General features: G+C 31.7%; 2 protein-coding genes and 3 non-coding genes across 5 annotated transcripts; 3 read left to right on the plus strand and 2 right to left on the minus strand.

Annotated features, from left to right (window-relative positions):
- Positions 1-1836: 1836 nt before the first annotated feature.
- On the minus strand, positions 1837-4770 carry LOC123895471 (GDSL esterase/lipase At5g22810-like). Its single transcript, XM_045945831.1, has 5 exons — positions 4389-4770; positions 3652-3782; positions 3186-3419; positions 2848-3103; positions 1837-2212 (listed from the first exon to the last, which is right to left on the minus strand). Exons 1-5 carry the CDS (start codon positions 4624-4626, stop codon positions 2019-2021), a joined length of 1053 nt encoding a protein of 350 aa, XP_045801787.1. The 5' UTR covers positions 4627-4770; the 3' UTR covers positions 1837-2018.
- Positions 4771-9303: 4533 nt separating this feature from the next.
- Positions 9304-9376, minus strand: TRNAR-UCU. The gene has a single exon. It is a non-coding gene; the product is annotated as a tRNA-Arg (tRNA).
- A 9172-nt stretch (positions 9377-18548) lies between these two features.
- Positions 18549-22572, plus strand: LOC123895472 (BTB/POZ domain-containing protein At3g44820-like). The gene is made up of 4 exons (XM_045945832.1): positions 18549-18906; positions 19271-19340; positions 20341-21558; positions 21652-22572. The coding sequence occupies exons 1-4, from the start codon at positions 18857-18859 to the stop codon at positions 22219-22221; spliced, it is 1908 nt and encodes a 635-aa protein (XP_045801788.1). The 5' UTR covers positions 18549-18856; the 3' UTR covers positions 22222-22572.
- A 1144-nt stretch (positions 22573-23716) lies between these two features.
- Positions 23717-23798, plus strand: TRNAS-GCU. The gene has a single exon. It is a non-coding gene; the product is annotated as a tRNA-Ser (tRNA).
- A 1537-nt stretch (positions 23799-25335) lies between these two features.
- Positions 25336-25417, plus strand: TRNAS-GCU. The gene has a single exon. It is a non-coding gene; the product is annotated as a tRNA-Ser (tRNA).
- The last annotated feature ends 549 nt before the right edge of the window (positions 25418-25966 follow it).

Genomic DNA, 25966 nt, shown 5'->3' on the forward strand with positions numbered 1-25966 from the left:
CGCTTCAAGAAAACTGTTTGAATGTTCGTTTGAATAAGGAAACAAACACTTAGGAATTAAAATATTTTAAAGCATACAAGAGAAACTAATTCGAATCGCCTCGAAGTAGCAGTTTCTCAAGCAAGTATCTGGATTCAGACTTAGAAAAAATTACTGGAAAACAAATTGCATTGCATTGAATGAAAAACAATTACAAATAAAGATGGTTCACAAAACATACATTTCTCCTTCGAATTCCGTTCGTTCGATCGCTGAGTACTTAGAATTTTTTAGAGAGAATGTTTGTATAAATTTTGTGACCCTTGTTCTGAATGAAAAACTGCTATAAATACTACTACAAAGTGGTAACTGTTTCTTGATCATCTGGACGCTCCTTCATTTGCCACGTCGACCACGTTTTCCACTTTCATCTTTCATTCCTTCAGCGCGCGCCAAGGCCTTTTGGGCCGTTCGTTGTTTCTTTTTTGGGCTTGGCCCAACTATCTCTCGATTCGATTTTGCGCCTTCGATAGCCTTCTGGTAAAACCAAAACTATACGCATCCTCTACAGCTCTCGAGACGCTTTTCTGCTTCGACATAGGGAGTTCTCGACACCAACTTTGAAAGTTTTGTTTTGATAATATAACCTCCAAAATAAATATTGGACCCACCAATTATATTTAATTGATAAATACCAAATTTATGTCCAACAATAGCTTATATTTTATAATTTATAAGCTATAAGACATGTTTGGTAACATATTTTTTGTCATGAACTTATGAACTTATAGCTTATTTTACTAGCTTATTTTTCAGACGCTATTTCCATTAGTTTATTAATTTATAGCTTATAACTTATATTTTTTCTTCCACTTTTACCCTTATCATTTAAACTAAAATCCATTTTTATCCTTTATAATTTATTTTAATTTAAGATAACCATAAATATGCAGCGTGCTGTTCTTTTATTTTCAAAACAAAAACGAGCTTTGTTTTAAGAAAAAAATTAAAGAAAGTTTTTTTAGGTAGAACGTTTCGCTTGATTTTTTTTTCTTCAGGTTACACGTTTCGATTGATTTTTTTTGTTGAAGATTATAGTAAAAAAAGTTATATGAAATAAAATATGTCCTTTTAAAAATGGATATTATTAAGATTGCTGATGTTTAATTATGGACATGCAAAGTCATTAGGTTTAATTTAGTGGTGAGGGATTTTAGTAGTATTCTAAAAGTCCTAGATTCGATCATAAGCTCAATTGTAAACCAAAAAAATTATGGACAGGCACACCGCACCAATAAAATAATTTTGGATTTTGGATCCAAAATTTTATTACTTAAAATAAAGTAGAATGACTCGAAATAATGAATAAATACATCTATCTATTTATTATTTCGAGTCATTCTACTTCATATTTAGATATTCACTACTAATTAGTTACACATTTATGTTACCTATTCATAAGCCTGTTTTTAAGAAAAAAAACGGATTTGCTAAAAGTCAAGGACTTGCATTTCGCGGATAACATGGATTATTATTTATATAAATGACTCTATTTTAGGCTGGAGAGGGGGCTGCAAAGGGGGTAACCGAAGCAAAAGTTGATGAAAAGAATATATTTAAGAATATATTTTTTAAGGATTACGGTTGAATTGTTGGACTGACACATTTTGTTAGTAAAAGTTCAACATATAATGCCAACCTCAATGATCCCTCTTTAAATATGCTTACTATAAGATCTTGTATAAGTAATTAAGCTCTACTTTAATGCCTATAGTTTGAGTTTATGTCACACAAAACTAAATCAAGGTAAATCTGCAGGAACAGCTTAAAATACTGAAACAGAAATTTACACAAAGCTCTCAAGAATTTTGGTCTTATTACAGTAATGAAACACCAAGTGAGCTTTGTAGTTAATCATATTCAAGCTCCTTATACATAAGCCAAACTCATTTAACAGGAACAGCCACACATAATACTTAAAAGTACAATAATAATAATTATAATGTAATAAAGCTGATAGTGACCTAAAAAATGTTGGATTAGGATATGAGAGAGATGCCAGAAATCAGTAAATCATCAGCCAAAACCTTGTTTGCAGCCTCAGAGGGATGAAAACCATCCCAAAATACATATTCAGTAGCATTGGCACATGTTCCTATGGAGTCCTTATTGCACAATATAGATGTCTCTATCAATCCAGTTCCACAACAAGCTCTCCTTGCTTCTACAAATCCTGTAAAATAGAGCAGTGTATTCAACATAGAAACTTATTCATAAGATTGATTAATGTATGATTAATTTTAATTTCACTGATTTTCCCTTACAAAATCATTCAAAACATGAAACAAATTGAAAACAAGACAATACTTCATCCGGCCACTATTATAAGCAAAAAATCACTTTTTAGATTGATTGAAAAACTTATGTATTTGATCTATAATGACTCTGTTGGGATTTCAAATAAGCTAGCTTATTTTCAAATGCTATTTGAAGTAGCTTATGAGCTTATAGCTTATAGTTTACTATTTTTTCTTCCAATTTTATCTCTATCATCTTACTTGAAAAAAATTAAATATTAATTAAACATATTTTTTTTTATGTCATTTCATACTTATAAGCTAGTTCAGCTGCTAATTTTACCAAACACTACAAATTCAACCAGCTAGTTTATTCGTTATAAGCCATCTGTTATTCGCTATTTTTTACCAAACAAAGCCAATATAGACCATATACATCTGTTTTCCAATGAATCAAAAAAGTGATTTTTTGGTAATAGTAGTCCGGAGTAATTTTTACAATTAAAAGCAAAAACATGAAATGAAAACAGAAAACAACTTCTCAAATCAAACAATTAGTTTACTAGTTTACCATTTTCACTAGGCTTAGTGACAAGGTCATGGAGAGGTTGGTAGATATCAAGAACAGCCAATGTGAGGTTACTAAACACTTTTTGCAAGTTCTGAGATGTGATGTTTAGCTTATTATTGAAGTTAACAGCATCATTATTTAGCCTGTCCACACATTGATTGCTATGAGAGCCAAAGAGAGTAACGGCTGCTGGCAAACAACCCAATGGAGGTAATGTTGTCACACCAATTTTCCTTACCCCAAGTGCATATAAATTCTGTAACATACATGTTTGAAAATGATAAATCAGTTAAGTTATTTGTCAAAGAAAGTTTAATTATAAGTTGCTAAAGACATACCTGAATGAAAATGACATAATGTTGCAAGAGAATATCTGAGAATTGATCAGCAGTGTAGACTTTGTAAAGTAGAGGATTTATGTAATAATTCTGAACAAAGTCACTGCTTCCAGCACTAATAAGATGTATAGCCCTAGATATAATTGATGAAGCATTTGTTTTCCCTGCAACTCCCACCAATATATTCTGGCATTCTTTATAGTGTTCTAGCTGTTGGTCCAATGAAATTGCATGCTAGATCCAAAGAAACAAACAAAAGAAAAAATCGTCACTAATCAATATGATCAAAGTAAAGTAGGAAGAATCACGGTTCGATCTCCCGCAACTGCGATCGAGAGGGGTTTGGAACCACTTGATGTCAGATTAGGCGGTACAGTGGACCGCATACTGGTGGTGGAAACAAAAAAAGTAAAGTAGAAAAAAAAGAAAGGGTTCTTTTAGTTTTGAAGTTGGAAAAAATAGTTACATATAGTTTGGCTGTAGGTTCATAGTAACCAGAAGCACCAGATGCAAAGTTGGCACCATTCAAGAGGTTGTTTCCTTTGTCCTGTAAGTTGAGATATGCTGGTGGATAAGTAGTAAATCCAAGGTTTTCAGCTGCAGTAATAGAACAAACAATAATATGAGTGATGTGATAGGAAAAAGAGAGATTTTCTTCTCACCTCCCTGGAAGTTCTCGTTCGGCCCTGGAAATTTCAAAAATACCCCTTCGCTACTTAAGTAGCGAACACAGGGGGCGCATAATATGGGAAAAACACATTTCACCTTATAAAATAGAGGTGAAGGAAGAGGGAGAAATACAAAAATATAAGATTTTATAAGCGAACTGTTTTTTCCCCAATTTTTGCTATTTACACACCCGCATCCTACGTTGCGAGGGGGTAGTATTGGAAATCCTGGGGCGCATGTGAGACTCAGGGGGCGCAAGAAAAAAGAATCAAAAAGAAATTCGTTATCTTATTCTATTAAGCGTGAATACTAGACGTTTAGACACAACACTAACATTCACATGTTGACAATGATAATAATTTAAAAAAATTTAAAAATTAAATATGACTACATGTGCATGTATGTGACCGACATATTTTAGAAATTGAATGTAATCATAATAGTGCCGGACACTGTATACACATGTAATCTAAAATGTCGTTTTTTCATAGATTTTCTTAAATCTAAAATTTGAGGAAGGAGAAAAAAAAATACCTGTAAAATCTGCTGCAAGTTTTCCATTACAAAACCTCCCTGTTGGCATGTTATTCTTGAAGTCTCTTCCATAAGGAGGGAAATTTGATTTAACAATTGTTTCTAAGTTATTGTTATTTCCTGCATCAACAACAGAGTCACCAAATATGAACAATGCAGGGACAAGAGGTTGTCCTTTAGTCACATTGAACACTACAATCAGAAGCAAAAAAGTCAAGAAATAAGTTGAATGTTTCATGTTTCTTGTTTCAAATTTTCTTCAGCAATGAGCTTTTTTAGAGAGAAAGAGAAGGGTTTAGTGTATTGGGAAGTGATGATCTGAGGAAAAGGTGGTCTTGTGCATTTAAGGTGTAACCTGCAGTGTGTAGCAAAGGTTGTAGTTTCGATGATGTTATAAATGCTTCAACCTTAGAGTTAAAGCTTCAGCTTCACTGTGAAAATGTGCACAAGTCAAAATAGAAAAATCAGTGATGATTTGTTTAATTATGTTTGGCGAATTTGGAAAGTGATTGCATGCTTTCATTATTCTAGGTAACTATAAATTGACAACTGGATGTGCTAATAAAGAACCTTTTTGTGGTAACAAACAATAGTTTTCTGGTGTAGTATTCTATTTAAGAGATTAATTTTGGCTCTCACCTCGGGGTTAGTGTTGTTGTTATCAAGTGGTTTCAGTCATCTCTCAATCGCAGTTGTGAGGATCGAACCGTGGTCTTCCCTATCAAGTTCAGCGTCAATATTTAAGAAATTAATTTGTATACACCTACCTAAACATTTTTAAATATACATTGATTCAAATACCACATTTTAAAGTTAATTTATTTTAAAAAGAAATCAATTTATGAAAATTAATCTCTTTATTTATTTAATATGTGTCTATATTTCTAAAATATGAATAGAAATGTGTTCAACTGAGTTCTCATCTTACACTCTATGAAACTTGTTTGGGTTATATCTCAAGATTCGAAGAATACTTCCTATTCTTACATTGGCAATGAGTTTTGTCATGAATACGTCAGAATTATGGTGATTTACCGTGATTTTATATAAGCTATACTTTATAGTTTTTAAAAAAAATCGGTGAATTATCGTGATTCTGACTTATTCACCTGATATCAAATATAGGGTAAAAATGGCATTGGGTAAAAAGAACACTTGGTGTAAAAATCTCACTTAAAATGGTTTTGTCCTTTTTACATTATGAAACCATGTGAAAATTTGAAAATCTTCATGAAAAAATTTAGGAATTTATATAAATCACTTAATAAAATACGAAAAATGTTAACATGTTAACATGACCCATAAAATATTTGAGGGGAAGAGTTTTCACCAAGAATCAAACTCAAATTCTTCCGAACAATTCATCTTAGAGGGAGCTCACTAATCACTTGAATCCAATATCTTAGTTTTATCCAACCAATTTTAGTTTGGAGTAATAAATAACCTTAGTTGTAACCACATTAATTTTTATTTTTTTGAAAGGGGTGTAACCATATTAATGTCACTTAATTTTATGGAAATGTTACCAGTAAGTCAAATGGAATTATTTTAGAATGTCTTTAGATACAAGATACCCTTTATAATTTAGTCACAAAAAAGAAAAAAATAAATAAATAAATAAAAAGAAAGATACCTCTGATAGCATACATAATTAAAGAGAGCTAAGGTATGGTTGAATGTAGTTTTCATCATACAATAAGCTTACTCTAATTTGAGAAGCAAATAAATGACATAATTTTAGATTATTCTCTTCTTTTTTTGTTTTGTCTGTATATTCTTAGTCTATTCTATAAATTTCCAAAACTTAAAAATTGACCAACATTTATATACTGGTAACAAATGATGATGGTTACAAACTATACTCTTGTACGCGTTGTACTGAGTTGTCACAACTTCATCAACAAGCATGTTTTATAAAGTGTTCGGTTATATATATTTCAATTAAGTGCTTATTCAGTAGTATAAGTTATAAAATTAACCTTGTTCCAAAAAAAAGTTATAAAATTAACCAACTCGCTTATAATAAAATGAATCATTTGAAGTTTTATATATGCCTAAAAAAAACTTTTACACTAACAAATCTCTTACAATATGATCGGTTACCATACCAACTAAGTTTTTTTTTTTTGAAAACTTGGTATCCGGCCTTAGGACCGACTAATTCAAGGGGACCAATCCCACCGCCCACTTGCGAGGGCCCCATTTAAAGCCAAAGTTTTATTTTTTGCTCTGTATGGACTTAGCCCACCGAAATTGGCACCAGTGGGAATCGAACCTGAGACCTTGAGAGGAGCATACTCCAAGGGCTCAAGGCAACACCACTCGACCAACCCCAAGTGGGTTTACCAACTAAGTTATTGAACTCAAGTGGTTAATGAACTCTTCTTAAAAAATAATCTTTAGGAAAAATTTTGAGTTTAATTTCCAAAACAAACTATTTTTAACTAGACTTTACTTAATTCTCAACAGAACTCTGAATTACGGTGGAACATTCTCCTAGAAAACGGAGAGTAATTTTGCGACACAGGTTAAAAAATTATTAATTGATACTAGTTTTTCTTTTTATAAAGAACTAGGTATAGTTAGACATTAAAACTGAAAAGCTAAAGCATTTAGAGATATAAAATGGAAGTAGTTATGACTTTGCATCTTAGCTTCAATGCACTTTTTCAATCACGATTACTACTACTATGTATGGTCAACATTTTGTATTCGTAAAAATCATAAAAATTTGGCCAACTCTACTATAATGCTACAGGATTAGATTTTTTTTTAAAAAAATTCAGCTCATGTAAATTGTAGTTCATTATTTGATATTTTTCTAGTTGTAATGTTTGAGTCTTTTATGAAAACACTAATTGCCTAACTTATGGGCAACTGCTTAGTGTTTCTTGTTACTTTAGGTTTTAAGGTGAGGAGGGATTTAGAAATTCAGAGGTAAGATACTATGTCGTGAGTGAGGTTCAACCCACATCCACTAATAGCATCTTTGATGGTCTTTTTTTTTAGCTTTTTTTTTAAAAAAATCAAATGTATTATTTGCGTGCAACCTCTCGAGGTAATTGAGATCTATTTAAAGAGTTAAGTTCTCTCAACAAATGTTTTTTCATACGCACCGGATGATCGAACCTAGGACAAAATAGTTAAGAGATTCTAATATTTACGACTTGTGTCACACTGTGTTGATTAGGAATTTATTTTTAATTTCACACCTACTAATATGCAATCTCTACAATGTAACACGTATACTCCCTCCGGTCCTTAATACAAGAAAAAGTTCACTCTTTAGATACATTGACAAATTGATGTATCTAGAATATATTATAAATTATATACATCAAACTTTTAATGTATCTAAAAAATGAATTATTTCTTATATTAAGGACTAGAGGGATTATATTTTACTCCAATAGTAAAAAATAAGGTACCCTATGTCAATGATGATAAAATATTTTATTATATAATCAAATAATAATAATAAAGATATTGTACCTTATTTAAGTTACTTCACATATTTTCATGCTACCCACTTTATCACGTCAAATTTTTTCAATAAGAGAAAAAACAAAGAGCAAGTTCATCATTCTATTTGTGGTAGGGGTGTTGCCAACTTTGTTGAGATTTCATGGACAGTCATAACTATTTTGAATTTCTCAACGATAAGTGTATCCAGGTCCAAGCTGATAAAAAGTCCAAACCATATATCTACTACTTGTGATGGTGAGTAGGACTCCTCCTTAAGATGAGGCCTACTCAGATCAGGACAAGTATGAGCCAAAATATCTAATTAAGCTGATAAGTATTAAGGGTGTGATGACGAAAAAGGGGGGAAGGAGTTGAGGAAATGAGAGGAGTGGACCTCATTTCACTGATTCATGGATTCACTATCCAAAAATATTCAAAAACCATAAAGTCAGTCTCTTGCTCATCACTAGCCTTATACTACCATAAATTTTACGTGAGAACACCTCCTCTTCATCTTTTACACCTCATGAATTTATAAAAAGAAAAAAAGAAAAATACTATTTACAGCGAATGGAAAACTCGCGAGTCCCATTACTACGTGTCTTCTATCCAACAACAATTTGTTGACTTCCATATTTTCTACTAACCATCCGTGAATTCTGCCAATCTCTTCCTTTTCATTGACTTGTTTTTGATTCGTGAATTATTTTTTGCTATAAATAGCAATGCTGAAAAGAAAAAATTCATCATTCTATGAAACTCACTTAAATATACTCTCATTAGAGATGCTGTAATTTTCTAACAATGTATTGTTGGAGAACTTTTTTTTTTGTCAAGTAGGCAAGTGGCTAGAATACAAACTAACACAGAAACCCTAATATGTCTATAGAAAATAAAATGAACTTCTAAATAGTCAAAAAGTGATTGTACAAATATCATTTCTCTTCTATAATTATGTTACATGCACTCTAAATATCCACTATCTAAAAAATTCAATAAATTTTCTTTTTGACTAAATCAAATATAATAGATTTTGTGACATGGCTTTTCCTACAAATGTCACTAAAATTTGCAAGAGTAATCCGATCAAAAAAATTATGTCCTTTTTGTCATTCAATTTTGTTTTTTAGCATATTTATATATTAGACAATCTATATTAACACCAAGTATATGTTTAAAAGATGTTACTGTACTCAATTAAAAAAGAAAAATTATATACATATATATATGCCTCAAGGTATATATATTTTTTATTTGACATGACCTCTATTAAGAGAAAAATTAAACATTGAGGAGAAATTATACAGCATTGACACTAAGTTTGTTGAGTGTTGAGGAGATTTGTGTGGGCTTAGTGCTTGTATGAAAAAGTTGAAAACGTGGGCTTCGGCCCATTTGCTTAAGAAGAAAAAAAAAAAAATCGAATTATGAAAATATCAATAATTTGAAACACGCCCAGTGGGACTCGAACCCACAATCGCCTGATTAGAAGTCAGACGCCTTATCCATTAGGCCATGGGCGCTTTCTTGTTGACTTTTTTAAATTGGATAAAATTATTATTACTCGTATTATTAGGAAAATGCTAACATAGACATCGTTAGTGTATTAAAGATTTAAATTTTTATTAGAAATTGTGCATCAACTTTCTTGTAAAGTATGTAGTAAAAAAGTAAAATAATTTTTTTAAGATATAATTTCTATTTGTTGATTTTTAACGGGTGATTTGTGTAATTGCAACCATATCCGAATAAGGAGGATTGACACCTTGATAAATCGAAAATTACTTACATGATCACAAATATTTAGATTTATTATTTGACCACACTCACATGAATATATATTATTTAAATATTTTCTCTTTCTACCTTTTATGAAACATGTATATGTGAACTAAATGGTATAAACCAAATTATTGTGTTCACTCAAAATTTTATCCGGAAAATCATATATAAACCTCCTCAACCAAATTACCGTAAAGAATCAAACTCTAATACCATCAAATGAGGAAAAAAAATGGCCAAATATTCTAACCGATTTTTTATGTTTGGTAAAGTAACTTAGTGATGATAATTTACCTTTTAAACTAAATAAATGGATACACTAAATTTAAATTTTAGTTTTATATTACATACAATATCCCTACTCACTTAAGTTATACTCACACTCTAACTTATTTTTTTATTATTAACATCTTATGAGAAACAATGCTACAATACAAATATTGATATACAAATGCATGCTGACTCAGCACACTTCTTAACTAATTCAACAACTAACTAAAAAATAATGAAAAAGAACTCATAATATAATGATTATTGATGGCTGTAAGCCACAATCTTGATTCCTAACCACTTTGGCTCCACCATTGCAATTCCAAAATTTCTTATCATCCACAAAAGTTTATATTGGATGCTTCTAAGAGAATACTACTCCTAGAACATGTATGGTATAGTGTCAGACATTTGAAATAGACAAACAATAAGTGGTGTTATGTAAATTATTGAGTTTAAGAAACTTCAATTGCAACTTCTTATAATGTTGTAAAACGTGTAGAATCCAAATTTAAAATCATGCAATGAATTATTGTAAAGTGTTTCTTTAAAATATTTTAAAGTGTGAGAAACTAATTTTTTTATTTTTTTATTTTTGTTTTTCACTACCAGTTGAATATGGTTCGGGGGTCAGTTCTGGCATCAAGTGGTTCTAGTCCCCTCCTGATCGCAGCTGTGGGGGATCGAACTGCGGTTCTCCCTACCAAGTTCAGCGTCAATCACCACGGAACCAACTAACGATTAGTGGAAACTAATCTTTTTAGGTTGTACCGTTTTGTAAACTTTTTAAGAGATTATTTCTCTTTTTAGCATGATTAAATTTTGAGGTAAGAATTTGCACTCATTGTGTAGAAAAATAGAAATTACTTTAAAATTCTCATTAAAAATCATATTAGTCAAAATTGTTCTATCTCTAACTTATAAGAAAAAAATCGGTTGAAAGAAAAGAACTTACTTTATAACTGTGTATAGATTTTCCAACATCGTAGTGTCATTGGATTTCTTGTCTAACAATATTATAAAAACAGTAAATAATGAAGGAAGAAAATGCAAGCAACAAAGTTACACCTTTTTCTTTTGTTGCAAAAATATGTTTATGTGAAGAAGTGGAGCTAGAATTTAAAATTCAAATTTAAACTTCTGTAAATCAAAAGTTCATGTAGCTAAGTAAGGAACTTCGCGGCTGCTCCACTTCGCCGCGGTCTCATGAATTGAACTTCCTAGCCTTCCCGCACGAAGCGAATGGACGTTGTGATGTAGGTCAGTTTCGGGGCGGGGGCAAAAAGAGACCACAAAAATGAATCATTTGGATCGACGAGCATTTTCAGCCCAAAACTAAGAATCTAACTAGTTTTGCTAAAAAAAAAAAAAAAACCTAACTAACTAGTTACTTACTTACTTCCTTTAAATGCGCCAATAACATAATATTATGTTCCTTCTATACACAAATGAGGATGTTCGTCTAACTTAATTGAAAAGTTTAATTATTACGACAAGTACCGTCCCTACATTTTAAGGTGACAATTGTTGTCCATCACATATCTGAGTTCTTCACTCCTATTAATTAATGATGATCAAGTACACATTTTTCTTATAAAGTAAATTTATTTTGGAGTGGTCGATCGGGTTCGAACCCCGGATTTCATGTTTCTCCACATTCAGATGTGTGAGTCTTGTCATTTAAGTTATTTGACAAAAAAAAATTAATGTGAGAGTCTGGTTCCACATTTTAAGATACTTTTTTTACATAATGAGTAGAAAAATATAAAGATATGTGAATAGTTCACATAGTGAAACTGAGTCGCGGAGTCTGAAGAGACTTTCAATTTGCTGGACTTAGTTTTAAATACTACAAACATTGTTATGTTAATTCTTTTATGTAACGGATTTCGATATTTAATGTACATGTCTATTGAAAACCTAATAGGACAAGCCAAACGCTTAGCTTAGTTCAGCCATACTCATTTTGAGACGAAAGGAGTAAAAAAAAGTTTAGATTTTAAAAAGCATTTACAAAATATTATATTTATTACTACTAGTAGGATTCAAATTTGATCCTTTTCCATAATTAAGATTGCCTTTTTTTTTATTACTAGACTAAATTATTGTAGTTTAAGTTCGACATTTTATTGTGTTAAATATGAGGTGGATTAAGTTTCATATTGATTGAGTATTTTATAAGTTAGATGACGCATAAACACAATGACTTAAGGTTTTAGGTTAAAAATATGGTGTTCAACTCACTTGTGTGGTTGCTTTTAAACACAATGTGATGATCCCCAAACTCTCCTCGTGACCCAATACATTTTATATAATTAATTAACTCAAGAAAATCTATTAATGAGTTTAAAACAAGAGTCATGTTAATATGTGTATCGGGCACATCCACACATGTTAGAGAATCCATAGGGTCAAGTCCAGAAGGAAAAAAAAACAACGCTTAACTAATGCGAGAGTATAGAGACTCCAATAAAATCAACTGAATAAAATGATCTAACTTGAATGAGATACTGGCATACTGCTCATATAAAATCAAAGAAGAATCACCTTCACAAGCTAACAATTTATCAGCAAACATAAGATGTGAGGGTCTATTTCAACTACCCAAGCCAATCACCTTTATCTATTCTTCCAAAAAAAATTAACAATTTTTAAGTTTTTGAAAAATAGAATGTGCAATTTTCAATACAAAATTTTACACCTTTAGTATACTAACTTGTGTTCAATACAAAATTTTACACCTTTAGTATACTAACTTGTGTTCTAAGTTAGGTACATGTTTTGATTAGGCTTGAGGTTGACTCAAGCCCAACTTTTAGGCTATATAAAGTCTCACGTCACAATTTCTCAAAGTATGCTTCATAATTCACTTTAACTCTAGCCACCACCTCAAACATATACTAATTTGAGCGTCAATATATTTGCAGGTAGGGTTGGGAATAGGCCAGGCGGCCTACAGGGGCCTTCGGCCTGGCCTATATAAGCCTGGCCTGGCCTGGCCTGATTATTAAAAATGTCAGGCTTAGGCTTTGAAAACGGCCTGTTTACATAAATAGGTCAGGCTTAGGCTTCTAAAAAGGCCTACGAAGCCTGATAGGCCGGCCTGTTTATAATAATTATTAGTTATATAATATTATTATTTATATCTTATAAAAAAATATTATTTATATAAATATTATTAGCTTTTAATTATTGCGACTTTTCGTAATCGTATTTGTTATTTGATTAGTTTTTAATTATTGTGTTAATTATATTATTAGCTTTTTCTTAATGTTGTAGAAATTATAAAAATTTAAATGTGAACTTTTTAAGGCCTGTTTAGCCTATTTAAAAAAACTATATAGAGAAGTTTTAATGTAACACAGGCTTTTAAACAGGCTACAAGGCCAGACCAGGCTTTTAAAAGGCTCAGGCCAGGCCAAAAAAAATATCATTTAATAGGCCACATGCCAGGCTTAGGCCTGAAAAAAAATCGTAGGCCAGGCTCAGGCCTGTCAAGGCCTGGCCTGGCCTGTTCCCAACCCTATTTGCAGGTACACCTCCTCCATCAGGGTCGAAGAAGATGTCAAATTCGACCAATAATCAGCATTTTTAAATTTCTAAAGAGTCGTCATCAACTAATTCAGCGTTGCTATTGTGAATCTGAGTTCTAGATTGAAACAATACATTTTTAACATTTCCCTTAAAACAAATATAACTTTTTAATCGATTTATAATGAGTCATAACGGATGGTTAAGCTAGTTGAGCTAAGGGTTAAGGAGCAGAAGGTTCGGGGTTCAAGTCCTGGCAAAGGAGGAAAAAACTAACATAATATTGTAATACTAACAACTAACCTTGCTTATCAAATAATAATAATAATAATAATAATAATAATAATAATAATGAGCCATAACTAGGTGTTTATTAAAATTTAGGTTTTTTCTAGTTTACCCCTTGATAATTTGGATGTATTTACCCATGAAATAAAAGTTAGTTATAAGTTAGTTGTAGGTACTAATGCAAATAATTATGTGATTTATTATCATTGATTATTGGACAAATATCTTCAAATTATCAAAAGTATGTATATCACCTTAAATTTAAGGTGACTACTTCTCTACCCTCACATAAATTGAGGGTAGTTGCCCTATGCTGATGTGGCACCAATGAAATTCATCCACGTGTATTTAAGTCAAACATAATTAATTTTTTACCATAAATTATTTTGACTACTTTTATTTTCAATTAATTATATTTTATGTTACTAGTTTTCTTTAATTATATTTTAGACAATGTGTAAATATAATTAGAATTAATTTGATCATTAATGCTTGTTTCTAAATATTATATATTGATTCTAAAATATCAATGTTATTAGTAAAATAAAATCAATGTTATAGGCTCGAAAAAATAAATATATATCAATGTTAGTTTAAATAAAAATAATAAGAGAACAAAAACAACAAAGAAAAAAAAACCAATATCTCTAATTTAAATACACAATTCCACTTGTACATTTATTAAATGAAATCAAATAATGCTTCAAAAAAAATCAAAACAAATAATTTATGTTATTCCGGTGTAAATACTCCCTCCGTTTCAAATTACTTGTCGTTTTAGAAAAAAAAATTGTTAACTATCTGAGTCACTCATGTAAATTCCAAATATTTAGGAGTAGTCGAAACCGTAAAAGATTTATATATTTGGAAAATTAAAGTTTGTTTTTTTAAGTTTTCAAAAAAAAAATGTTTGTTTTTAAAAAAAATTGGTACATAACATATTAAATTTATTGGAAAGATAAAATGCATGGAAAAAAACAAATTAAGCTTATTGGTGAATTAAAATAAGGTATAATAAGAAATTAAGTGCAAAAATACACTTTCTTAATTTTTTTTTTCTAAAACGACAAGTAATTTGAAACAGATGGAGTATATAGTATTTATTTTTTCAATCTCTTTAAATCATTGCATAGATTAACGTTGGTTGACATGATGTCGATCTTAGAAAAAAGAGGGGAAAAAATTAGGTTAAGTAATTAGGTTTAGGTTTGCGACAATGGTCCGACCTTTCTTTTAGTTCAGATGAACTATTTATATTTTTACTTGTGATCAATAGTTAAACCCTAAACCCTAAACAAGTTCAAGAGTTAGTTCGTCTTCTTATAATAGTCGAACCTTTTCATTTTGATCGGATAAATTTCAGGTAGACCGCACTTGTGATCGGGCGAGCTCCTGTGTGTATGTTTTCCGACAATGGTCCGACCTTTCTTTTAGTTCAGATGAACTATTTATATTTTTACTTCTAAACAAGTTCAAGAATTAGTTTGTCTTCCTAATTTTGTTTTGTCTTCTCTAAACTATTTTGTTTTCAATTTTTTCCCGATATGGACAACCAAAGCAAACAAAAACAAAATGACGATGAATAGGAATCACATTCTATGACATAACAGGAAAAAATAAGGAAAAAAAAACAGGAAAAAATACGCTAAAAAACATAACATCTAAGAAATTGAAAATCACAAGTTTTAGAATCTTGAAGAAATCCGGTAGATCGGTGGCGAAGGCTGCAGTAAAGATTGACATCGGATAACACAAAAGCGGAGGAGCCGTAGAATGCTAACATGACGGTGGTGGAGGCTGCGGCAGAGATTGAAAGCATTAAGAAGAATAAGAAAGTTTTTTGACGATAAGAAGAAAGTTTTTTTTTTTTACGCGAAGAAGAAAGTTGTTTGAGACGTAATACAATTTGAAGAAGAAGCAAACAAATCAAAAGTAATTAGGTCCAAAATATAAATTCATAGAATATAATACATAAAATATAATTAATTGAAAATAAAAGTAGTCAAAATAATTTATGGTAAAAAATTAATTATGTTTGACTTAAATAAATGTGGATGAATTTCATTGGTGCCACATCATCATAGGGCACCTACCCTCAATTTATGTGAGGGTTAATTAGAAAAAACCTAAATTTAACCTCTCCCTTTTGAAGCTGATAATTTCTCAAATAATAAACTCAAAGAACAAATGCTACCTTATGGTTTATGAGTAGTAGTAATAAATAGTGGGTCCTATATCCACCTAACGACCGTAACCACAAAACAAAGAGCATGCCCCATATTGGAAGGTACTCTTTCTTTAAGAAGATCAAAACCACGCGTGTTATGGTTGGACCATGATTCTCCAATTTAAATAGGCAAAGTTGTTGTGCACAAACCAAAAGAATAACCAAATAAACATTAATGAATGAGAGAGAGAGAGAGAGAGAGAGAGAGAGAGAGAGAGAGAGAGAGAGAGAGAGAGAGAGAGAGAGAGAGAGAGAGAGAGAGAGAGAGAGAGATGGCAAGGGGGACAACAAATGATATACACAACATATCACACTCACTCACTATTTACATGTCATATTAATGTTGTTCTTAGCTTAGATGTGTGAGTGACGCTCCTCTATGCTCTTTCTTATCTGCCCCCCATTTATATTCATTCATTGCTACTAACTCACAATTCACAAACAAACATCTTCTTGGTTAAGTCATAAGCTGTTTGTGTCCTATAGCATATAGTTTAGGTTAAGTCACTATCTATATGATATGCTTATCAAAAAAAAAAAAACTATCTATATGATATGATAGAAAATTCACTATTTAAGTCTTATGAATATGTTGCATATCGATAATTGTGTTGTTCTAGTGAGTTTGATTCAGTTAATAGGAACATTCATTATATATGTAGGGGTTGAAGTTTGAATTTCGGACACATCACTTATCTATTGTAAGGATATAATTTTTAGTCATGGGAGTACTTGACAAAAAAAAAATTACATTTGTGTATGAATGGAGAGTAAAACATATTCTTAGCAAAAAGAAAAGAAAGTAAAACACTTATTAAGTAAAAGACATCATTCTCACTCTTCAATAAAGAGTACATTCTTTTTTTCTCCCACTCTATTTATTTATAAGACTATTTTTCACTTTTTTTTTTCACTAACCATTCATTAACCCTTCAAAAATGTTACATTATCCGGGTTCTTTCTTCAAAAAAATATTGAAGGGTTAATGATAAAAAAATGCTTATAAATTATATCTCAACCGACAAAAATGTTAAAATTATTTGGCCTGACATTGTAATCATAGTACGCACCTCGGCTTCTCCAAAAAATATAGAGCGTCATCTTCACATCTTTATATATGAAATTATAAATTAGGAGTATTGTTATTTGTCGCGGTATGTAGTATCGCGAATTCATCGTAAAAGTCCTTGCTACCGTTAGATTTCATTTCATAGACATGGATGGATGGATTTAAAGAATAGATCGTCTGCTACGGTACACATATATAGTGTCGTGATGTTATCGGAAAAAAAAATATTCGCGACATGCATCATTTTTCTATAATTTAGAACTTCTTTATGATTGTATCGTGATCACAATTAATACATTTAATAATTAGAGTTATTGAAAATATTTATATAATTTCAACGGACAATGAATTGATCCAACGCTCGAAAAAAAAAATGAATTGATCCAAGCGGTAAAGATTTTAAGTTTCTTAAGTAGATGATCAGGGTTCTATTTCTGACTCATACATATGAAAATAATTCGGTTGGAAGAGGAGAATGTACTTATTTTGTGTGCCTCATATAGGTTTTCTGATTAAGATTAGTCATCGCTAACAGTGGTAGAAACTTTTAATACGTTAATGGTAAAAAAAATCTCAGTTTCAATTTTTCATGATATACTAATAATTTTTTCATAATAACATTTAATATAAGGTGCATTACTTCCAAATTATATTATTTGTTACTTTATATGTTTGATATATTGAATAAAACAATTTAATAAGTTTAATTTGATAAAAATTACTATTTTTTTCCCTTCATTTATATAACCTCTCCTTAATTTATATAATACAATGATATAACATACATAATATTTTTTGTAAAAAGGAGAGAAAAAATTAGAATATCTTTTAAAGTTTGAGATAAGGAAATATTCAAACTCATTTTTGTCCAAAAGAAATATTCTAAATTTTTTTGTGTTCTTTTTCAATTCTGGAAAAACAGGTCTTATAATCTGAAAATCAACCGAAAAATAAGTAAAATTTACGGAAAGAAAATTGTTTTATCAAAAATTCAAATTCATATTTTCTCAAACAATTATTCTTTGGTTTTACAATAAATTGACCTACGCCAACCCAAAATTTTGAAAGAACTCATCATTAAATACTTGAGTTTAATCACTTAATTTCTATCTCTCAAAAAATCACTTAATTTAGTTTATAGTTCGCACTTTAATTTTGAGGAACTCGATTCGATACTCGACATTACCATTTTTTTTTTTTTACTTTCACCGCCAGTTTTGATATCAAGCAGAGGATCGAATCCTTCCTACCAAGTTCAACGTCAATCATCACTGAACTAACCGCGTACTTTAAATCTGATTCGAGGGGTTAGTTTTGGCATCAAGCGATTTCAGTCGCCCTTCCGATCGCAGTTGCAGAGCCACGAATTCTTCCTACCAAATTCAGCACCAATCACCACTTAACTAACTAACTTTCGGCTTACTTTATTGACTTGGTTAGAAAACATTGTAATTGTAGTGACTCTAAAAAGTGGTTTGGCTTAAGACAGTGCCGCTCTTAATTTAATCTAAGGTTGCTTTACTTTACCACGACCGTTCCTGCCATCACAATCACTCTGTCATTTTCCATTCTCTCCTTATTTTCTTCTCTTTGTTTTCTACAACAACAACCACTCTTTCACTCTTGTCACAAAAAAAAAACTGTTTTTTTTTTTTTGTATAAAGACACAACACACAGTTACCTTCACGTCTTTGTTGTTAGTCTCTCTTTATTCCTTTCTTCATTCATTCATTCTCTCTTCTTTTTTTTTGCTTTTTTTTTTTTGTTTAATGTAAAAAAAATTTGTGGCAACTATGATAGAGTAACGAGAAAAAGAGGGTTTTTTTTTTCCTTAACATGCCTCCATCTGGAAAGCTTTCTGGGTTTCATCGTGAAGGTCATCACTGGTATTTCCCATCTCTAAAGTTTCATTTTTTAGCTTCAATTCTTCTTCTTTTTTGAATTTTTTTTAAAATACTTTATTAGTTGAATTATTGCTATTCAGAAAGGTCTAGCGGCTCAGCTTGTTGTCTGTCTGCCTTTTGTTCATGTATGATTATCTGAGTTACATTTTCTGAGATGAATGATATGATCATCAGTTTGAATTAGTTTTCCTATGTTATTGTTGAATCTGTAAGATAATAATGACATGTTTTGTAGAAGTGATTATTTGGTTAAGTCTTAGTCATACATGCATTTTTCTAGTTTTTGAAGAGATATTTATGTGATTTTTTATTTTATTTTTTCTTCCAATTTTTTTGGATTTGATAGGTTTAGTGATTCTGGATTGCCAAGTGATATTACTGTGTTAATTGAGGATTTCAATTTCCATCTTCATAAGGTATGATTCATAATTTTTACTTTTTCTTCAATAATAATCTATTCATAATTTGATGGTGAAGTAGTTGTTGAGTTGAGACTTTTGTGTGGTTCTTGTTTATCTTGTATTGACTTTTGTTGTTTTGTTATTTGATTTGATCCAAACTGATTAATGATTAATGTGCTTATGTATTGTGACTTAGTATCCTTTTAATGTTGGTTTTTTCTATCTTATTGTTTAATTGTAGAGATTATGAATTTTATTTACTTTAATACAGCTTCTTAATTGCTAGTACTTACTTATTAATTGTCCTGTTAATGATGAAGTTGACATTTTAATCTGTTTTGCCAAAGGTTTCATCTTTGCCACATAGTGATAACTACTACCTCCGACTCTAAATATATACTCTCTTGAGATTTTTTACTTTTTTACTTTTATATAATCTCTTTCAAATTTTCATCTCTGTTAATTATTTCTTTACCAACGTACCACTAAGTATGTTCTTTTTCTGCAACCTGTAATAAATAGTACTATGATGGCAACATAAACTAATTTTCTCTCGTGAAGGGTAAACTTGTATAAAAATATCAATTGTCAAGAAATTTAATACTAATAGAATTTACTTAATTCATGTGATTTAGTCAATTTAAGGACGGAGGTAGCAAAATGCATATAGTTCACTTGATCTTCTGTTTTGGTAGTTGAATTGCTAGATGGATGAGGTCTGTCGCATGTGATAAACACATGTTCTTGTTCATTCTCAATTAGTTTTATAGGACCTCTTATTAGAATTAAAACGAAATAGTGAATGTTTTGAGATATTCGAGAAAACTTCTTTGGGAGCTGGTTGTTTTCTATGTTTCAATTCTGACTTGCCGCTTAATTGCTTAGTGAAATAGAGGGTGTTCCCGTTTCTGTGAAATAAAGATTTTGTATACGATAGTTGTATGAAGCCTTTGATATGAAAAATTGCTTTTAATGTTGTGTTGGAGTTTGAGTAATATGTGCTGTGGAACTGCAGTTTCCTCTTGTTTCGAAATGTGGAAAGATTGTGCGTGTCTATGAAGAATCCAAGAATACCAAGGAGAAGAACCCGACGATGGTGCTGGAAGATTTTCCTGGGGGTCCTGACACTTTCTTGATTGTGGCCAAATTCTGTTACGGGTTTCGTGTCGAGCTGACAGCAAAGAATGTAGTTTTAGTCCACTGTGCTGCAGAATACCTTGAAATGACAGATGAATACGAAGAATACAACTTGTTGACGAAATCAGAGAGCTTTTTCCATAAAAATATATTGCGCAACTGGAAAGATTGTATTTTGGCTCTCCAAAGTTCTGAGCCAATTCTATCAAGAGCTGAAAATCTTCATTTAGTGAATAAGTGTTTAAATGCCCTATCCATGATGGCTTGTACGGACCCGAGTTTATTTGGATGGCCAATGATGATGTATGGGAGTTTTCAGAGCCCTGGTGGAAGCATTCTTTGGAACGGTATAAATACGGGTGCTAGAATTCGGACCTCAGAATCCGAATGGTGGTTTGAAGATATCTCATATCTAAGTGTCGGTTTGTTCGAGAGGCTTATTAAGACGATGCGGTCGAGAGGTATGAGACCTGAAAGCCTTGCCGGTGCCATAATGTATTATTCTAAGAAGCACTTGCCAGGTCTAGGTCGGTGGCAGGGTGGACAAGGTGGAACAACGAGAACAGTCGCAAGCTTTAGTTTGACGCCTGCTAGTGCTACCGTCAATCAAAAGGTTCTTTTGGAAAGCATGGAGAAACTTCTTCCTCAAAAGAAGGGAAAATCTTTTTGTCGTTTCCTACTCGGACTTCTTCGGGTAGCTTCAATATTGAATGCCAGTCAAACTTGCAAGGAATCTTTAGAGCAGAGAATAGGGATGCAATTGGAACTGGCAACTTTAGATAGTCTTCTTATTCCAGCTTATGCCGATTCTGACGCATTATATAACACAGACTGTATTGAACATATTGTCCATCATTTTGTACGTATGGAGTCAAATTTAACCGCCTTTTCTCCTTCATCACTTGATCCTCAAGCATCATCATCATCATCTGAATCATTAAGAAAAGTTGCGAAGTTGGTAGATAGTTATATTGGAGAAATTGCGTCTGATGTTAATTTGAAACCAGAAAAGTTACGCACTCTTGCGCAGGCCCTCCCCGAGTCATCGAGATCATTGCACGATGGACTCTACCGAGCACTGGACATATATTTCAAGGTTCGATTTGGTTTTCCCGAGCTACATTTTCACTCATTTTCTTATTTATGATCGTGAATTATTAGTTTAATGAATGCTTATGTTGCTTCGCAGGCTCATCCTTGGCTTTCGGATAAAGAGAAGGAAGAACTATGCAACATTATCGACTACCAAAAACTCTCAATCCATGCCTGTGCTCATGCCTCCCAAAACGATAGGTTACCGCTAAGAGTTGTTCTTCAAGTGTTATTCTTTGAACAGCTGCATTTGAGAACAGCATTAGCCGGATGCGTCAATACTTTACACAGTGAAAGCGCTCCAGCAGCTCCTGCTCGATTGTCTGCTCGAGGTGCTACAACCGGCGAAATCGTACAAAGAGACGGATGGGTATCTGTTGTGCGCGAAAATCGGGTTTTGAAGGTTGATATGGATAGAATGAGTACTAGAGTTGGCGAACTTGAAGAAGAATTCAGTAAAATAAAAAAGGAAATGAAAACCGCGACCAAATCTCACAGTGCACGCGATTCTCCTCGGTTTCTTGCAAGGAAACTCGGGTGCAAACTTGTTCCTAGATTTTCAGACGCTCAACCCGAGTCCCTTGATCGTTCTATATCCACACCAAGAGCATCAGTTGACCGAGCACGCCGGTCTCATAAGTCAAGACACACCGAAAGTTTTTCTTGAGAATCAAGAAACCATAGTTCCTCTTTATTTTTACATAAAATATATATACACATGTAATTGTTGTGTGGTTTAAAAAAAAAATTGTACGTGGGAAAGGGAAGGAAAATGTTGATTAATCCATTATGCTTTTTTATTTAAGTAATTTGCATATATGTGAACATTTTCCATTTCTTTCCCATGTCTAAAGTTGGTTTTAACTTTGTACATTTTTTATAAGCAATTTCACATATTGTCTTGTTTATTTGGGGCTTAGCCCTTGTATTTATCCACATAGATTCATTCTTCATTTTGAGATATTTGTAGTGAAAATTGTTACTTTAGACATCAATTGTGAAGGTCATGTCGATGAAACAAAATTATTGTCAGGTAGTCTAGTGGTTAGAATTCAACTTTTAAGATGAATAAGTAGAGTGTCTAATATTCAAACCCCAGCTTAGGCATACAAAATGTGATGTCTACCAACTGAGTTAAAGCTTGTGCGGACAATTACGAAAGATATTGCATTATTTGTATAATTGTGACACTAGTTGAATTTCATTGTAAATGACAAAGCAAATATAGTATGCTAGTTGGCAATTGGCCTTTCCCCTTGTCCCTTTTAGGGTTGGCATTTTGGTATAATGATATCAGTTGATTCTCGTATTTATTATTACTATTAAATTAATTAAATTAAACTTTGGTTAGTTGAAAACAATTTGTACTCAGTTCTTTGAATTGATCTAAAATAATTGGTGTTTTTTTTTTATTGCTGAAAATAAATTATATTCGTTCAATTAAATTAATAGAATATATTGATGCATATAAATTTAAAGTCTTAAAAATAAAAATAAAATGACTACATTCAAGTGTGCAGAATAAACCTACAAATATGTAATGTTATGGCCAAAGTCTTTGAATGCATATATGCATTGGATCAAAACTAATCTTTCAATCTGAGTTAAATAAATTAATCTTTGTAGCGTATGTAAGTCAAATACAAATTCAGTTTTGTAATTGTATCATGTGGTAAATAATTTCAAAATCACACACTTATCCAATTAAATTTAAATAATATGTGCCATTAAGATTGAGAGTTATAATGATGATGACTTTGTGGGTGACGTGTGAATAAGATAAAGCGTGAAGTGATAAAGAGGTAAAAAGTTCGATTCTCACCTACATTAAAAACTAAGAATACTAGTTATTAACCACTAATACTACGTAGTTGTTTAAAAATTAAATAAGATGATTTACATCCGTAACTATCTACCTGTATTCTATGTAATGGAGAGAGGATGTGCTCTCATTTTCTCATCTTTAACTAACCATCATTTGTAACTTGTTAAGGGCTTAAAGCCTCCAACAAATTTTTTTAAGAAATCAAAGTTTTCTTGTAGTGCACAAAAATTTCCAATGTATCTATGCATCAATATTATTTTATTTTTTTTAAACAAAGTCTTAAACTACTAGGTACCAAAATAATATAGTTATATAACAAAGTACCATAAACAACGTTGTCGCTTTGGCCGAGTGGTTAAGGCGTGTGCCTGCTAAGTACATGGGGTTTCCCCGCGAGAGTTCGAATCTCTCAGGCGACGAATTTTTTTTTAACATAGCCGGCCAACTAGCCAGATTAAACTTGCCGCTCACTCTTAATTTTAAAAATAAAAAGAAGAATCTATGAACAAACTCATATTATATATCAATGTTAATAACGGCAAACTGAATAAACCTACAAATATGTCCATATTCAGTCATGTTATATGTTTCTGCAGAACAGGTTTTCAGTGGAGCTTATTGACGCAAACACGGAAAGGGCATTGAAGAATCTTTGGTTGAATGATGTTCCGTCGAAAATTAGTATTTTTGGTTGGAGATTGTTGCTTGAAAAATTACCAACAAGAGAGGCTTTATTTGGCAAAGGAATCCTCCTCAATCCTCATGAAAAGTGTTGTGTTTTATGTTTTATGGAGGAAAAAGATATCCAACGTGTCTTTTTTTATATCGGTTCTCGGTAGAAATTTGGAATAGCATTTATAGATGGCTAGGCATCAACTTTATTCAATTTGAAGCGGGATGGCATCATTTTAATATGTTTGGTAAAATAGCAAAAGGAAAATATAGGGCCAAGTTTCTTCACCTTATTTGGCGTATGCGTAACAACATTGTGTTTAGAGGAGCTTATGCCAATGTGTCTTCCTTGGTGGACCAAATCATTTACATTTCTTGGTTTTGGTTAATAGGTAGGATAGGGATCAGGATTACCTCAGGTGGAAAATGAACTTGAGGAGGTGCAGTTAAATCTGAACTGTCCATCTTAATAAAAATAAAAACAACATTTAAAGAGTAATAAAACCAATTGAAGAGATTGCACTGCAGAGGATCTTTTCTCGAAGGATAAGGGGGTAATGTTAATTTATCTTTTTCTCAATGGTGTAATAATCCCTTAGATTATTTCCAGAACATCTAAAGTGGTTAATATCGAATTGTAAGGGTTAAGTACACCTTACTCTTTATAATTCATTATTTTTGCTTATAAAAAAAAAGGAGAGAAGTGATAAAGAGGTAAAAAGTTCAATTTCACCTATATTAAAAAAAATAATAAATAAGATGATTTACATCGGTAACTATGTGTCTAATGTCTATGTCACACAAGTACTATAAGAAATTTTGTTTCATATAACTGAACTCTTATTAATATGAATATGTGTTTTTTTAAATGAATTTATAGTTAGCGGCAAAAACCAATTCGACACTATAAGAAATAAGTCTTCGAAATTTTCTCCATCATTTGACATACTACTCTCTTTTCTCTTTTCTCTTTTCAATCAACTTTTACAAAGCCAACCAAATACAATCACACAAACCTCTTACAAAGGTTTCCTCGTGAGAAAGAGCAATGGAGATCTACTCCCTTAAAATTCAATTTCTTCATATTTTTAAATTAAAGACCAAGATTTTACTTGTTAAAGGCTTAAAGCCTCCAACAAATTTTGTTAAGAAATCAAGGTTTTCTTGTAGTGCACAATTATTTTCAATGTATCTATATATCAATATCATTTTTTTTAAACAAAGTCATAAACTACTAGATACTAAAATAATATAGTTAAATAACCAAGTAGCATAAACAACATTGTCGCTTTGGCCGAGTGGTTAAGGCGTGTGCCTGCTAAGTACATGGGGTTTCCCCGCGAGAGTTCGAATCTCTCAGGCGACGAAGCAATTTTTTTTTTCAACAACATTGTAACCTGCTTGTTACCTTGGCGGCACTACAGCAACAGAAACATGACACTTTCTTCACTCACTTAAACCACGACTTAGTCGCGTACATACATTGTATTGAAAATGGCCAAACCATACTATTTGCTCTGTATTCTCTCTGTCTCAATCTATTGTTACTTCTTCACATGCTTAACAAATACCAAAGACAGTTTCCAACTTGTCTTCCCTTGAAGAAATCTACTTAACAAATACTAACTCCTTATCGGGTATGATATACTCGCTTATCGGGTATGATATACTCGCACCATTACAATACAGCATGCATTGATTGACTTTAATTGACCTTATTTGCTGGACCAAAAAGACGGCAACACTGACACAAAACCGACACACCAAGAGGCTATATCTAAACACAGCTGATTCTGTCAAAAAGACAACAACCCAGCCCTAGCACCTACTACAAACACCTTACACCTTCTCAGAACTCCTTACCAAACAAGCAAACTCTAAAATAAAGAACAACAACAAGAAAAGTGCACAACAG

The sequence above is a fragment of the Trifolium pratense genome, linkage group LG7 (assembly GCF_020283565.1).
Source record: "Trifolium pratense cultivar HEN17-A07 linkage group LG7, ARS_RC_1.1, whole genome shotgun sequence".
NCBI lineage: Eukaryota > Viridiplantae > Streptophyta > Magnoliopsida > Fabales > Fabaceae > Trifolium > Trifolium pratense.